We start from the raw sequence: 13,993 nt of genomic DNA on the forward strand, positions 1-13,993 counted from the left end.
AAACTTTAATCTAAGCAAATCATATAAGCAGTTATATATTTTAAGTATTTTGAGTAAAATTCCATAAGGGGCCCCCTTTATTATTTACTCTTACCTCCATTGCAGAGTAAATTTGCACACGCATGCGATCGCGCACGCCATTAGCGCACTTTTATGATGCCTGTCGCGTCATCGCACATTTTTTTGAGCCCCTTTTTCACTCAGCATCTAAAAACTAAGTGTGTTTGTTGGAAAAAAAAAAAGCTGATCTGAATTCTTCAGCTTAATTATGTGGCGTTTGTTTTGAAAATGTATTACATGCTGACAATATTTCTATACAAATGCATCCACTGTTCTTTCCTCTGTCAAATGCAGAAGGCATTACTCCAGCAATGAAAGATTTTATTGCTGCAGCCATAGAGAAGGCTATGACTGCTATACCGCCTTCAAATAAACGTAAAAGGACATTACATAGTTTTCCTAAATATTGTGAATTTTGTACTGACCGTCAACATACTGACATTTCTTCTACTGATGGGGGTTCCTTTGATTCAGAGGATTCTACATCAGAGACAGAAATTAACAAATATTTTTTGTTTATAATTCAACATATTCGCTCTCTTTTAAAGGAATTGTTGTTTACTTTACGGATTGAGGAGTCTAAAACTCCTGATGATAAATCTTGTAATTGTTTAAATATTGTATTTCAGACTACTGTTATTACTCCTGAAGTGAAGTATTTCCTGTTCCAGACACTATCTCTAATGTGATTACTAAAGAATGGTCTAAATCTGGTACCTCTCTTAACCCTCCTCCTAGGTTTAAAAAATGGTGTCCTTGGGGCGGAGTCTAGCTGCACTGGAAGATGGCCACTTTGTAGAAAGGCTCTCAATCCCCATGTATGTTCTAATCCCTATCACATCATAAAATACCCTCTATCACTCTCATATGTGGGGACTTTAACTCTGGGGTACCAATACAGCATATCCTGGCTACTTTCCAGCGGTAAGAAAGTGAACAGAAAAGTTAAACTAAGGAGCCGTTCACCTAACTACAGCGCAAGATCCCGTCATACCCTGACTATCCTACACTTACCTGAGCTCTAAAAGGTAGAGGACAGGATAGGTAGAGGACAGGATCACAAGGCGATCGGCGACGCAGCCATGACCTCTCCACAGGTTAGTGCGCCACATCCGCCATCTTGACTGACACCAAGGCCTGTAAGCCGTGTAATCTCTGCTCTTAACGGCAACCTGGAGTAGCATAGACATCCCTGTAGTCAGTACAGCACTAAAAGATCATGTAATAGTTTAACAGCTCTCTGTATACTGAGAGGAAGCCTACAGCCCTCTTTTTGTTTTTTCCCTTACCTCCTCACGACCAGCAGTGGAGCGGAGGGTTTGAACTGCTGCATCATTACCCATAGCTGAAATAAATTGGAATACAATTTAGCCCCTTTCTGCGCAGAGCTCTCAAAACATATTGCAGTACACTGTGCCTTATTAAAGCCTTAGAGCTCAGGTCTTCCTTAGCAATCCTCCCTAACGGCTCACAGGGGTTTTTTTTTTTTTTTACTTCAGCTAAGTCTAGCTTGACCAAATAGTTAGTGGCATTTTATGTACTTATTTCCTTATAGGAAAACTTTTACTACCAGGCTTTGCAAATATATATAATCATAATAATAAAAAGTCTGTTTATCCCTTGGTTAGGGATACATATAAGCAGAAGATACAGTAAATACCTCAGCGGCACTATTCTGAGAACTTATATACCAATTGCTAGTCAGCAAACTTAGATTGAGACTCAGACCTCAGATAAGTCAAATTGCTGTCTAATACCACTCAAACATATGAAAAAGTAGTGGGATGCCTAATAAAAGACAAACAAAAACAGACAAAGGTCCATCATCAAAACCAATAAGTCAGTACCTAAGACCAGTCGAATCAACTCCTGCCTCTAGCAACAAAGATATGGCTAACCGAACGCATAATACAACAGCACAGGTTCATAATACTGAACACCCAACACCACAATATGTTACCAAAGAAGATATACAACACCTGTCGTTAAAAGAGGACATTAATAATATACTACAAGAAATGCGCAATTACCTCCAGGCCCTATTTAGGGTATTAAAAGGCAACCCAACATCACCCGATATACCCATTGAAAGAGCACATAGAGCCCTAAGACCAAAGCCTCCACCGAAAGCTCCACCTCGAGACATCATAGTGAAGATTCTGAATTATAAAGACAGAGAAGAACTACTTCAATGTGCACAAACTAAGCACCTATTCCATCACGCGGGAGAAGAGATTCAACTCTTCACGTATTTGAAACCAACAACTCTTCAAAAGAGAAGAGAACTTGCACCTGTCACCTATAGTCTCCGAGCAAACAAGATCCGATACCGGTATCCATAATAGCTTTTAACAACAACAAAACCGTAATCTGCAGACCTGGCATGGACCTGCAAAATCTCTACTCCGATCTATCCATACAGGGTTATACTTTTACTGACTCCGGACCTAATCCCACAAATGCTCCAGAATGAGAATAACTGAGCACTTAAGGTACCCCGATCTGTGAAATTAACTCAGATATGTTCTATATAGCTTAGAAAAGTAAAATGTAACATAACTCTTATAGAAATGGAACATAGAACATATAGCTGATCAGTTATTTAATCTATAGATACCTAAGTTTATATGTTTTGTTGTTTGAGTTTGTAAGTTCTACTGTTTAATGGCCTACCAAAAGTTATTACCTGGTGGGGTTAATGACTACACTAAAACCTCTCTACAGCAGCACACCACCATTAAATTTCAAACACAACACAATCTCAAAACAGAGAAACACTAAACTGATTGTAACCTAAGCCTACTAAACAAAGAACCCAAGATTTCACTCACACATATTCTACAACAATGGTCCCCAAAGATGGATTTCTCCATACATATTTATGGCTTCCTTATAGTCCCCCTTCCCTTTATGCCTATTTATACGATACAGGGTTGTTGATCTTGATGACCCTGTTATATACACGATAATTAATTTGGAACATTTAACATGGGGATACTATCTCCCATTGAAACTTTTACTAACTTACCTAGTTACCCCTTGCACTGTTGAAATTTTTTTGCAATTTCTATATATTTTGTATTGTTAATATTATCTTGTCTTTAGACCGTTGCTGAAGTTCAAATTATTATTACTAGCTCTTTATCCAAGAATTAAGATAATTGTATTCATTCCTTCTTAATCTTCTTACTCTCCATATTCCTTCCTTTTCTGCAACACCCCTCTGTTTCTCTCTATCCCTCCCCCCCCCCTTTTTTTTTCTCCCTCTCTCTCCCTCTCATCCCAGATCATGTGCACTAAACACAGCAGGTTTCAGGATCACTCACTAAACTTAACCACTGTAAACGCTAAAGGGTTAAACAACCCAGGTAAAAGGTTGATAGCATTTCGAGACTTAAATTAGTCATGTCGTCCTACTTAAAGGGCCACTGTAAGTAAATATTTTCTATGCCTGTTACTAACTAACTACCCCAAATATGCTTTTTATCAATAGCATTTCATTAACATATCTCTACCGTATATCAGAAATCTTGTCTGCAAATTTAATTGTTTTCCAAACCCACTCCGTGGGTATCCTTTGCTCTGTACCAATCCGTTTACAATACCTAGGTTTCAAAATGGCGCTTTAAACACAAAGTTATTGGTTTAAGTATTTTGAACACTCAGTGCTGAAAATAGTGGGCAGGATAATGTGACATCATCGGCGAATAAAAGATATAACTTTTAGAACGTTATGAAACTTCGTTTTGGAGAAAATATAGGTCAGTAGGTTTTAATTAATGTTTATTAACTTTAATATGTTAGTTGTTTAGCTTAAAAATTATAACAGAAAGTAATCCTTTAAGGAGACGCATTACCGAAAAGGTAAGGAACCTAAATGGCACAACTCTCAATACCCTACGGCCTTTTTCGCTTCTGGCCCACAAAAGAAATGTGGAGTGGGAATTTTGCTACACAAATCTGTTCCCTTTCAAGTGACCCACATTGAAAAAGACCCAGACGGTAGATACCTGCTTTTAGTAGGTTTACTCTACGGTCATTATGTTAAACTGATGTCACTATATGCTCCTATTTAAGCCCAGCACATATTTCTCAAAAAGATAGCTAATCTGCTCCTGGATCATACTAAAGGAATAGTTTATATGGCAGGAGATTTCAACCTCTCCTTAGACCCCTCCCTGGATTCTTCCAGAGGTTCAGCTAGCGCTCCATCAACCCTAAAATCAGCCAAGTCCACCCTCTCTAAATTAACACTCCTTGAGATCTGGAGAACTACACACCCATTTGATAAAGATACCACATTCTTCTTTGCACCACATAAGTTACTCAAGAATTGATTACATTTTTACAGACTCGTCTGGGCTATCAATCACAAATAATTGCGAAATAGGGTCAATTACTTGGTCTGAGCATGCACCAGTCACCTGTTCCATACTATGGCCCGATATACCAGTCACCACCAAAATATGGAGACTTGACGACTCACTACTAAATAATGCCCTTATCAACAGTTACAAAAAACCCTGACAGAATACTTTAATTTCAATACAACTCCCCCTTCATCGGTTTTAAACATTTGGGAAGCTCATAAAAGCGTGCTACACGGTGAATTAATCAAATATAAAGCTAGACTTATGAAACAGTATCGCGAAAAACATACTCTTTTGAACAAAGTGAACTCTCTAGAAGCTAGACACAGAACAGACCCAACAGACGATAGCACTAAAACAATGCTTACAAATGCAAAACTAGAGCTTAAACAACATTTAACGGAGGTTTATCAGCGTAAAGCTCAACAACTAAAACACTATTATTATGAAGAGGGTAATAAACCAAGGAAAGCCCTAGCGAGAACTTTACGTAGACAACAGTTGAGGGCATACATAGACTCTTATCAATGCAACAGATGGACAACAACTTAAAAGCAACTCCGAAATAGCAGAGGCCTTTCAAACCTATTATAGTACACTTTATAACATTAAAAAAGACCCAACACAATCAGCACATCAGGACATGACTACCCAAAATAGAAGGCAAATCGATAATTATTTACAAGAACTAGAGTTACCAACTCTTGATAGAGAGAAGATTGAAATATTAGAATCCCCAATAACCAATGAAGAACTATGCCAGCCCTTAAGGATATACCCTCCGGTAAGAGCCCTGGCCCAGATGGGTTTACGCCAGATTATTACAAAAAGTTCTAAGATGAATTATCCCCTACCTGTTTAACAGTTTAAGAAATGACTCTATACTCTCAGGGAGTTTATTAGAAGCCAATATCACGGTCATCCCTAAACCGGGCAAACAGGCTAACAGACCCGAGAATTTTAGACCTATCTCCCTCTTAAACTCAGATATGAAAATTCTAGCTAAAATCCTTGCCAACTGCCTAAACAAATACCTCCCTAGTCTCATTTCATTAGATCAAATTGGTAGAGAGGCTCGGGATAGCACCAAAAAAGTAATTCAATTGATAACTCACGCAAAAATTAAGGGGTGTCCCCATGGCTTTGCTGTTGACCGACGCTGAGAAGGCCTTCGACAGGGTGGATTGGCTCTTCCTGCGCTGGACAATGGAGACCATGGGTTTTCCTGAACTCTTCTTGAATATGACATTCGCACTATATTCAAATCCAAATGCGAGGGTTTAGGGTTAATGGATTGTTGTCTGACTGATCAATAATGGCACCAGACAGGGGTGCCCCCTTTCCCTACTGTTGTTTGCCCTATCTATAGAGGTCCTTACCCAAAAAATCAGGAGTAATGATTAAATATAGGGATTACGGATAGGCGATACTGAATATAAACAGGCACTTTATGTGGACAATGTACTGTATACATTGACAAACATAGAGAACTCGCTACCAGAACTATTAAATGAATTAAAGAATGAAAGGTGACGTCTCAAATTTTCTTAATTTAAATAAATCAGAGCTCCTAAACATAAAAACTTTACCACATTACATCCATAACTTACACACTACCTTTAATATCCCAGTAACAAATAAAAAGCTTAAATATTTAGGTATACATTTAACTGCATCATATCAAGATCTTTCAACATAACTATCTCAATCAAAAATGACATCATTTGAGACCTTTCCTCATGGAAAAACAAGCCTCTATCTTGGTTAGGCCGAATTGGAGTTATCAAGATAAATATTATTCCCCAAATACTTTATCTCCTTCAAACGATACCTATAACACTCCCTTCAGGTTACTTGCTACAGCTTCAAAAAATTATTGAACAATTTATTTGGGCAGATATAAGACCAAGAATTCCTAGGAGAACCGTGTATCTTCCGCCAGATTGAGGACTGGGTGTACCAGAACTAGTATCTTATAGAAAGGCAATACAACTTAAACATATTGTGGAATGGTCTCACAATAATAACCATAAGGCTTGGGTACATCTGGACAGACAAATCCTCAGTCTCAACAACGTGGGTACACTAGTTTGGGTACTTCCCCAAAGCAGGCCCAAACTAATAAACAAATATCCTTTGACAGCTTAAGTATTAACTGATTGGGATAGAATAAGTTCCACAAGAACGCATATATCATCCAAGCACTCCCCTTTACCCCCTATCATCGAGAACACTGATCTCCCATATCACCAATTAGGTGCTCGTATAAAAAAACCCTACTCCCTAAAAGATGGCTCACTGATAGGCATTATCACAAATGGAGATCTCAAAACACAAGCCCAACTTAGGGAAATCTTCTCTTCTTGGCTCCATTATAATCAGCTTAAACACTATCATCCACCATAAGAATAAAAAATAACTTAACAGAGACGCACCACCTTTTGAGAATTTGTGTCTAATGAATACCCTCCTACAACACTTGATAGCCACATTATACAAGATTATACCGACACCAGACACCTCAACACTACCATCTTATGTGAATGCGTGGAGCAGGGAGTTAAATGTAGACACCAATCCTAATACTTGGCTTAAAACATTTACTCTGACAAAGAAATCTTCAGTCTCAGCCAAAATTCAAGAGACACACATTTTGCTGCTTTGCAGATGGTATCTGACTCCGGTTAGACTCCATAAAATATATCCCTCTACGAATGTAAAGTTTTAGAGTGGCTGTGGGGAGGAGGGCACTTTAATCCACATCTGAGACGCTTCTGGACATCTGTTATAGAAATGTCAAATTATAGATGTTGTCATACCCAACACACCTGAAACCATTCTGCTCCATTCCCTACCCAAGATAAGATGAGTCAAAATTGGCTCTTTTAATGATTATGCTTAATAGAGCTAAAAAATTAATTCCCAGAAAATGGAAGTCTCAAAACATCCCGACCATACTCGAATGGCAAGCTCAAGTTGATGAGTTAATCATTTTAGAAAGATACCATTATTTAAAAACACAAAAACTAGAGACTCATGAAATAATGCTTGCATTGTAGAATAACACTCTGTAATTTGGTAATACTTAATATCCTGAAATTTCTCGAGTGATTACTGGTCCTGTAACCTCTGTTGTCTCCTTCAGTGCCCTTTCCTTCTCCTACCTCCCCCCCCCCCCTTTTTTTTCTCTCCTTCACAAACCTCACCTATTCTTTCTTCTCCTTTTAATTACTCTTTACTAGTCTTTCATTGTTTGTTCAGCAAATTATTATATGCAGAGGACTGATTACCTCTGATGCACTGATATGGCACTATTGGTAAGCAATGTAAAATTTAAAAACGCAAGCCTAAAAGATTGAGTTCTAACCTTAAATAATCAGAGATCTGAACTTCATCCTTTCTATGAACAGCATATTCCCTTTTGGGTGGGAAAATAAAGCTTGTTTGAAAAAGAAAAGAAAAATTGTGTCCTTTACCTATTGCTAATTTGTAACTTTGGGAAACAGCCCCTAAGGTTGATTGGGCTATTTCCACTCTTGCCAAATATACTATCATACCTATGCAAGATAGCACTTCTTTAAAAGATCCTTTAGATAGGACGCTTAAATCTTATCTTAAAAGGGCATATTTACATACTGGCTATAATTTTAGACCAGTTGTATCTATGGCTGATGTTGCTGCTGCTTCAACCTTTTGGTTGGGCAGTTTAGCTTAGCAGTTGCCTTCAGACCCTGAATTATCCAACATTATCCTTTTACTTCAACATGCTAATTATTTTATTTGCGATGCAATCTTTTATGTTCTGAAAATCAACATCAAATCTATGTCTTTAGCTATTTTCACTAGAAGAGTTTTATGGCTTAAATCTTGGAATGCTGACATGGTGTCTAAAATAAGATTACTATCTCTCTTATCAAGGTAAAAACATTTTTTGGTTTTCAATTGGATTCTATTATCTCCACTATTACGGAGGGGGAAAGGAGTTTTTTTCCCCCCCAGGACAAGGCAACATTTAATGCTACTAAAGATTTATCAGACAGACTATTTGATATTTTTCCTGGTTTCAGAAAAGGTCAGAAAGCCTCTGCCATTTCCTTAGCATCTTGGTTAAAACTTTTGATTTACAAAGCTTATTTGGATGCAGGCCAGTCTCCGCCTCAGAGAATTACAGCTCATTCTACAAGATCAGTTGCCACATCTTTCAAGAATGAAACTTCAGTTAATCAAATCTGCAAAGTGGCCACTTGGTCGTCTTTGCACACCTTTTCTAAATTTGACCATTTTTATGTTTTTGCTTCTTCAGAAGCAGCTTTTAGTAGAAAGGTTCTTCAGGCAGCTGTCTTGCCTATAATTTGAGGGTTTTCTATTTTACAAAAGACTTAATTACTTTTTGGATTTAATTTGTCAGTGAAAATAGCTGTTTCTTTCCTAAGACATGGAGAGTCCACAACGTCATTCCAATTACTAGTGGGTTATTCACTCCTGGCCAGCAGGAGGAGGCAAAGAGCACCACAGCAAAGCTGTTAATTGTCACTTCCCTAACCCATAACCCCCAGTCATTCTCTTTGCCTCTGTCAATGGAGGAGGTGAAGTTCGGTGTCTGAAGATATTGATTCCTTTTTTGGGTACTTTTCCCTGCAAGCAAGGATTTGGGTCTAGCTGTATCCACGTCAATCTCTTGAGTAAGAGTAGTGGTGGCTTTTAAGCAGTTAGAAAGTAATGAGGTGGTCCTTGCTCAGATTCTATCATATTTGCTGCCCTTGGTGTTGAAAGCCAGAGCTGGTTACTCTGGTCTTTCTTTTTCAACAGGTCTCTGTAAGGAGTATGTGTCCTTTCACACATTGTGAGCTGTCTTTCTGCTGGACGGATGAATTGCAGGTAAGTGCTTTTGTCTTCTAGGTATTGGAGACTTGCACTTAAGAAGATTATCTGCATTATTTATCTGGGACATGCTTAATCACTAATGAAGGGTTTTATTCTGGCAGTGTGCAGGCACAAAATATGTATGTGATATCAGGAGACTTAGGCATAAACATGGAGCAGGGTCCTGTCCTTATGGACAAATGTTTGTGTCTAGAGACCCAAATTGTCACCTATGCAATTTTGTTCCTAATGTCTAGATTTTTTTCTGAGCCTAATGTCTCTCAGGATGATGCTGTTCAGGCAATGCCACAGCTTTCTCCTCTAACGTCCCAAACCTCAATGGTGTCACATACAGTGCCCTGCAGTTCCTCTCAGCCTCCTGGAGGAGTTTATTTGCCATCAGATTTTGCTGCAGAGATATCCTCTGCGATACCAGCGGCTTTATCTGCAATTTGCCATGATGGGGAAGCGCAAGAGGAAATCTAACAAAATTGCACACTCTAAGGTGTCTGCTCCATCTGCTGCTACGCAGGTTGCCCTCCCTCATAAGTCTGATGCAGAGGATACCTCGGTAGCCTCCGAGGGTGAAATCTCAGATTCGGACAGTATAATTTACCACCTATATGAAAGAAAACATAATTTATGTAAGAACTCGCCTGATAAATTAATTTCTTTCATGGTGGCAAGGGTCCACAAGGTCCACCCATTTTTTATGGTTGTGTTTTTTTATATAAAGCACATCTTTTTTCCTGCTCCTGTCTTTTAAGCTTTTTTCTCCTTATACACCTCACCAACTTTGACTGTAAGTTAAATCTGAGGTATGAATGAGGTGAGAGTGGTCTATATAGGCATTTGAGGTTTGGGAAGCTTTGCCTCCTCCTGGTAGGAATGTATATCCCATCATTAACAAGCTCGTGGACTCTCACCACCATGAAATAAATTATCAGGTAAGTTCTTACATAAATTGTTTTTTTCTTCGTTCTCTTAGTATCTTTATTTGGAAATGCAGGAATGTAAGCTTAGGAGCAATCATTTTTGGTTCCGCGTCTGGTTAGCGCTTGCTTGATAGGTGGGTACAGTGTGTATGTATATTTACGTATAGTATATGCAGGGCTGGGTGTGTGTGTGTGTGTATATACTGTATATATATATATATATATATATATATATATATATATATATATATATATATATAGTGAGAGAGAGATGCACTTTTTATATAGAAACATTTGATTCATGTAACTTTGCTCTGGCTGCAACAACTATATATAAAGATATCCTTAAACGATTTATCTTTCAACTCCTATAATTGTAAAAGTTACTTATGTACACTATGTATGATATATATCCTTTCAACAGGTGGGACAACACAGAAATAGAGAGACTGAGCCCTTGGGATATGGACATCTTACCTGAAGATGGTAAGTTCAGTTCAAAGTTTCATTTTTTTAATTATACTTTTTTTTTTTTTTTTTTTTTTGGGGGGGGGGGAATAAACATGCATAAACACACACACAAATGTATAACATTTTGACATACCTGACTGAGTGTATATTTCTAATGCACTTAAAAACCTTGCTTGAAATTAAAAAGTTTTTTCTTTCGTAAGATGAGTCCATAGGTGTCCATAAAATGTGGGGTATATTTCCTGCCTCTAGGAAGAGGTCAATAACTCTCAATAATCCCTCCTACCTCCTTTCTCCACCCAGTTTGTTCTTGGTCTCTGAGGAGAGAGGTTGAGTGAGATGCTCTGGAAGCAAGATTTTATTATTTTTTAGCTTATAATTTATTGGGGTCTCAGACCTGACTTTTCCCTCAGGGAAGACTTCAGTATAATTTCTCCAAGATTCTGAGTGAAGCAGGGGTAAAGGAATACCTCAGTTATGGCATGTCAGTACCTTCACGGGTAAACCTCTCAGCCATAATTGCCCTCAAGCGTCCACCTGAGGGGTTGCTGGTATATCCAACAGTATCCTCTGCAGTATATTTACTTTCATTGGATGGGCTCTCTACTGGATCAGCATTCTGTGAGGGAGAAAGGCCTCAGCAAGCTGGTAAGATAAAGTTGACGGGTGGTGCAGTCCAGTGACTCAAACACTAAACACAGCACAGGACAACTATCCCTAGAACTCTCCTTATAAAAGTACTACATAGTTGGGGGTTCTCAGCCTTTACACATAGTGCTTTACTTATGTGATTAACACCAAAAATTATGTATTCAAAGTTAAAATCCCTCTTTTTTCATTGCCCTTTTACCCTTCTGCAGCCCTCATTATGCTTTTGACTTGGGTTCACCATTTTTCCTCACAAAACTGCATAAGGCAGTTAGCGGTTCAGCTCATTGTCGATGGGGTTGGAGACACAAGTGGGATTAAAGGAGAGGTTTGTATTCACTTTTAGATGTTTGTGTTTTTGTTTTTTTACTCACAGGCTTTGGCCTGCACATTGTTCTGGAGTGAAGCTCCACAAACTTCTGGTTTATTGCGCCAGGTCAAGAGATTTAAGAGTTTACATGATAGATGCTCTAGTCTGCCCTTGGAACTTTCGTCTGGCCTATTTCCTCCGTTTGTTCTTCCAAATGTCATTGCCAGAATCAAACCCAAATTGGCTTCTGTATTTCACATAGCCATGAGGAAATTATCTCAATTTTTTTCATGGGCAGAGGCCAATCTTTGTCTTGTTTCTGCTGTTCTTATTCCTGGAGAGAACTGGTATGCAGTTTTTCTTCAGTTGTCGGTCTCTGCAAATGGGGGAATGAGTCTCTTCACCAGGAGATGTTCAATCAGATTGTGGGTGTTTGGGGTCTCCCAGAGAGAGATGTGATGGCTTCTCGGTTAAATAACAACCTTTGCAAAGTCCAGGGACCCTCAGGCATAGTTTGTCGATGTTCTAGTACAGGGATGCCCAATAAGAAAATCGCGATCGACTGGTAGATCGCCGCCAACTCTGTAGATCCTTAACGTTTCCCCACTGTCCCTTATCTATTCTCCACCAGCCGCTTGATAGAATTTCCTTGTGGCTGTGGTTGGCAGTCTAAGTGCGATCACAGAAGAGCAGGGGCTAGTACGCATGCGCAAGCATTTTATGGCGGTAAGAGGGTCAGAGCATGAGAAGAGCACATCGTGTCAACTTAGCTGACAGCAGTTAATACTGGGAGTGCATTCAGGAGAGCACTGAGAAATGAGCACAGGAGCTGTTACTGAAGATTAGGAGCTTGCAGCACTGAAGACGGCACAGTCGATCCTTTCAGTCCACAGCACTGAGGAGTGAGTGTGGGGGTATTACTGTACTGGAGTTTTCACTATATTTAGCAAATGACTCCACACAGCAGTCAATAAAAAAGACATGTATTTGACCTCACATTGGTTGTCTGAATGCAGCAAATACTTTTAATCACCAAGGGGTTAAAGTCCTGAGTCTTTCAAAGTGGGAGGAGCTCATGGACAGAACGGCACTTGCCTGGTCTCTTGATTACAGTCTCGCAATCACATGGTTACACAAGCAGCACACAAAACTATTATTTTCTATGCTGTCATAGCACCTAGGGCAGCTTCCATGCATGCTATCCAATACAGCAGCAATCCAATCCACTCTACTTCTTTCTTATTAACCCTTGCTCTGCTTATCCTAACCAACCTGACACTTTTTTGTTACTCATTACTGAGAGGGCTACCCTACAAATCTTAAGATCTCTGGCATAGCAAGGGTTAAGTAATCTGCGAGGGGGGGGAATATTTACAGATTTTCTATTGTGGGAGCAGCTGCAGGAGCACAATATTTTCTTCATTTAACATGTAGCTGTTATAGTATAGTGCTGGTCTCATAATAGAAAATATACACCCACTGCAGGCAGATCTGTTCACACTGAGCTGCAGACACGGAGGACGCTTCCTGGTTGCCTTGGAGATCCCAGCTTGCAGAGAAGGCTTGAATGGTTTCCGGTGCACCAGCATTCTCAAGCACTGCTCAATTTCCGAGCATGGAGGAATGAGCCAGGCAGTCTACGCATGAGCAGGTATACACAGCAGTTGTTCAACTGCCCTGCTTATTGGTCTTTAAAAGTTGATTTCAGAGGACACTGGAAAGCTTATAAATTTAAAAGGTAAAAACGTAAAAGGACACTGAACCCAATTTTTTTCTTTTGTGATTAAAGGGACAGTAAACTTTGAAAAATAAAATGTAATTTCGAATTTATTTAGCTAGTTATATTATGTAAGCTATAAAAAATTAAATAAAATGATTAATTATATAATTTTTTATAATTTCCAATGCTATGTATGAGCCGTTAGGCATACGGCATCAGTCCTCCTCCCTAATCTGCACATTATAAGGGCGTGTTTTCTGAATTGTTGTGCGGCCCACATGATGATGCAATCACGCCTCCATTACCTCCTACCTAAGCTCGCACACTCTCCGCTTTATTTCTGTACCATAGCGCAACAGATTCCCGGAGCATGCGCAACAGGTCCCTTCCGCAGCTCTGTAAACCTCTGGAGACTGCCGTGCGTGCTCATAGCATATAGGTTTAGCGCGATCGATATTGCTATAATTGGATGGACCGTAATTTTAAAGTAAAGAGAAAAAAAAGAGCAGCAAACCTGGTCTGACAATCCCCTGTAGTAAAGTTTAATACCATTTTTATGGATATAATATAAATTTAATAAAATTGTTGGTAAGTAATACATAGGGTATGTTTAAAA

The 13,993-nt window shown here is 39.0% G+C and overlaps 1 protein-coding gene across 1 annotated transcript in view; it reads left to right on the plus strand.

Moving 5' to 3' along the window:
• The window catches only part of BRWD1 (bromodomain and WD repeat domain containing 1), a gene marked incomplete in the record, with an annotated part of 1,309,461 nt that overhangs the window by 918,540 nt on the left and 376,928 nt on the right, over positions 1-13,993 (plus strand). Inside the window, 1 exon segment of the mRNA XM_053705925.1 lies at positions 10,653-10,714. Within this exon segment, the coding sequence (XP_053561900.1) occupies positions 10,653-10,714 (62 nt within the window).

The sequence above is a fragment of the Bombina bombina genome, chromosome 3, assembly GCF_027579735.1.
Source record: "Bombina bombina isolate aBomBom1 chromosome 3, aBomBom1.pri, whole genome shotgun sequence".
Lineage (NCBI taxonomy): Eukaryota > Metazoa > Chordata > Amphibia > Anura > Bombinatoridae > Bombina > Bombina bombina.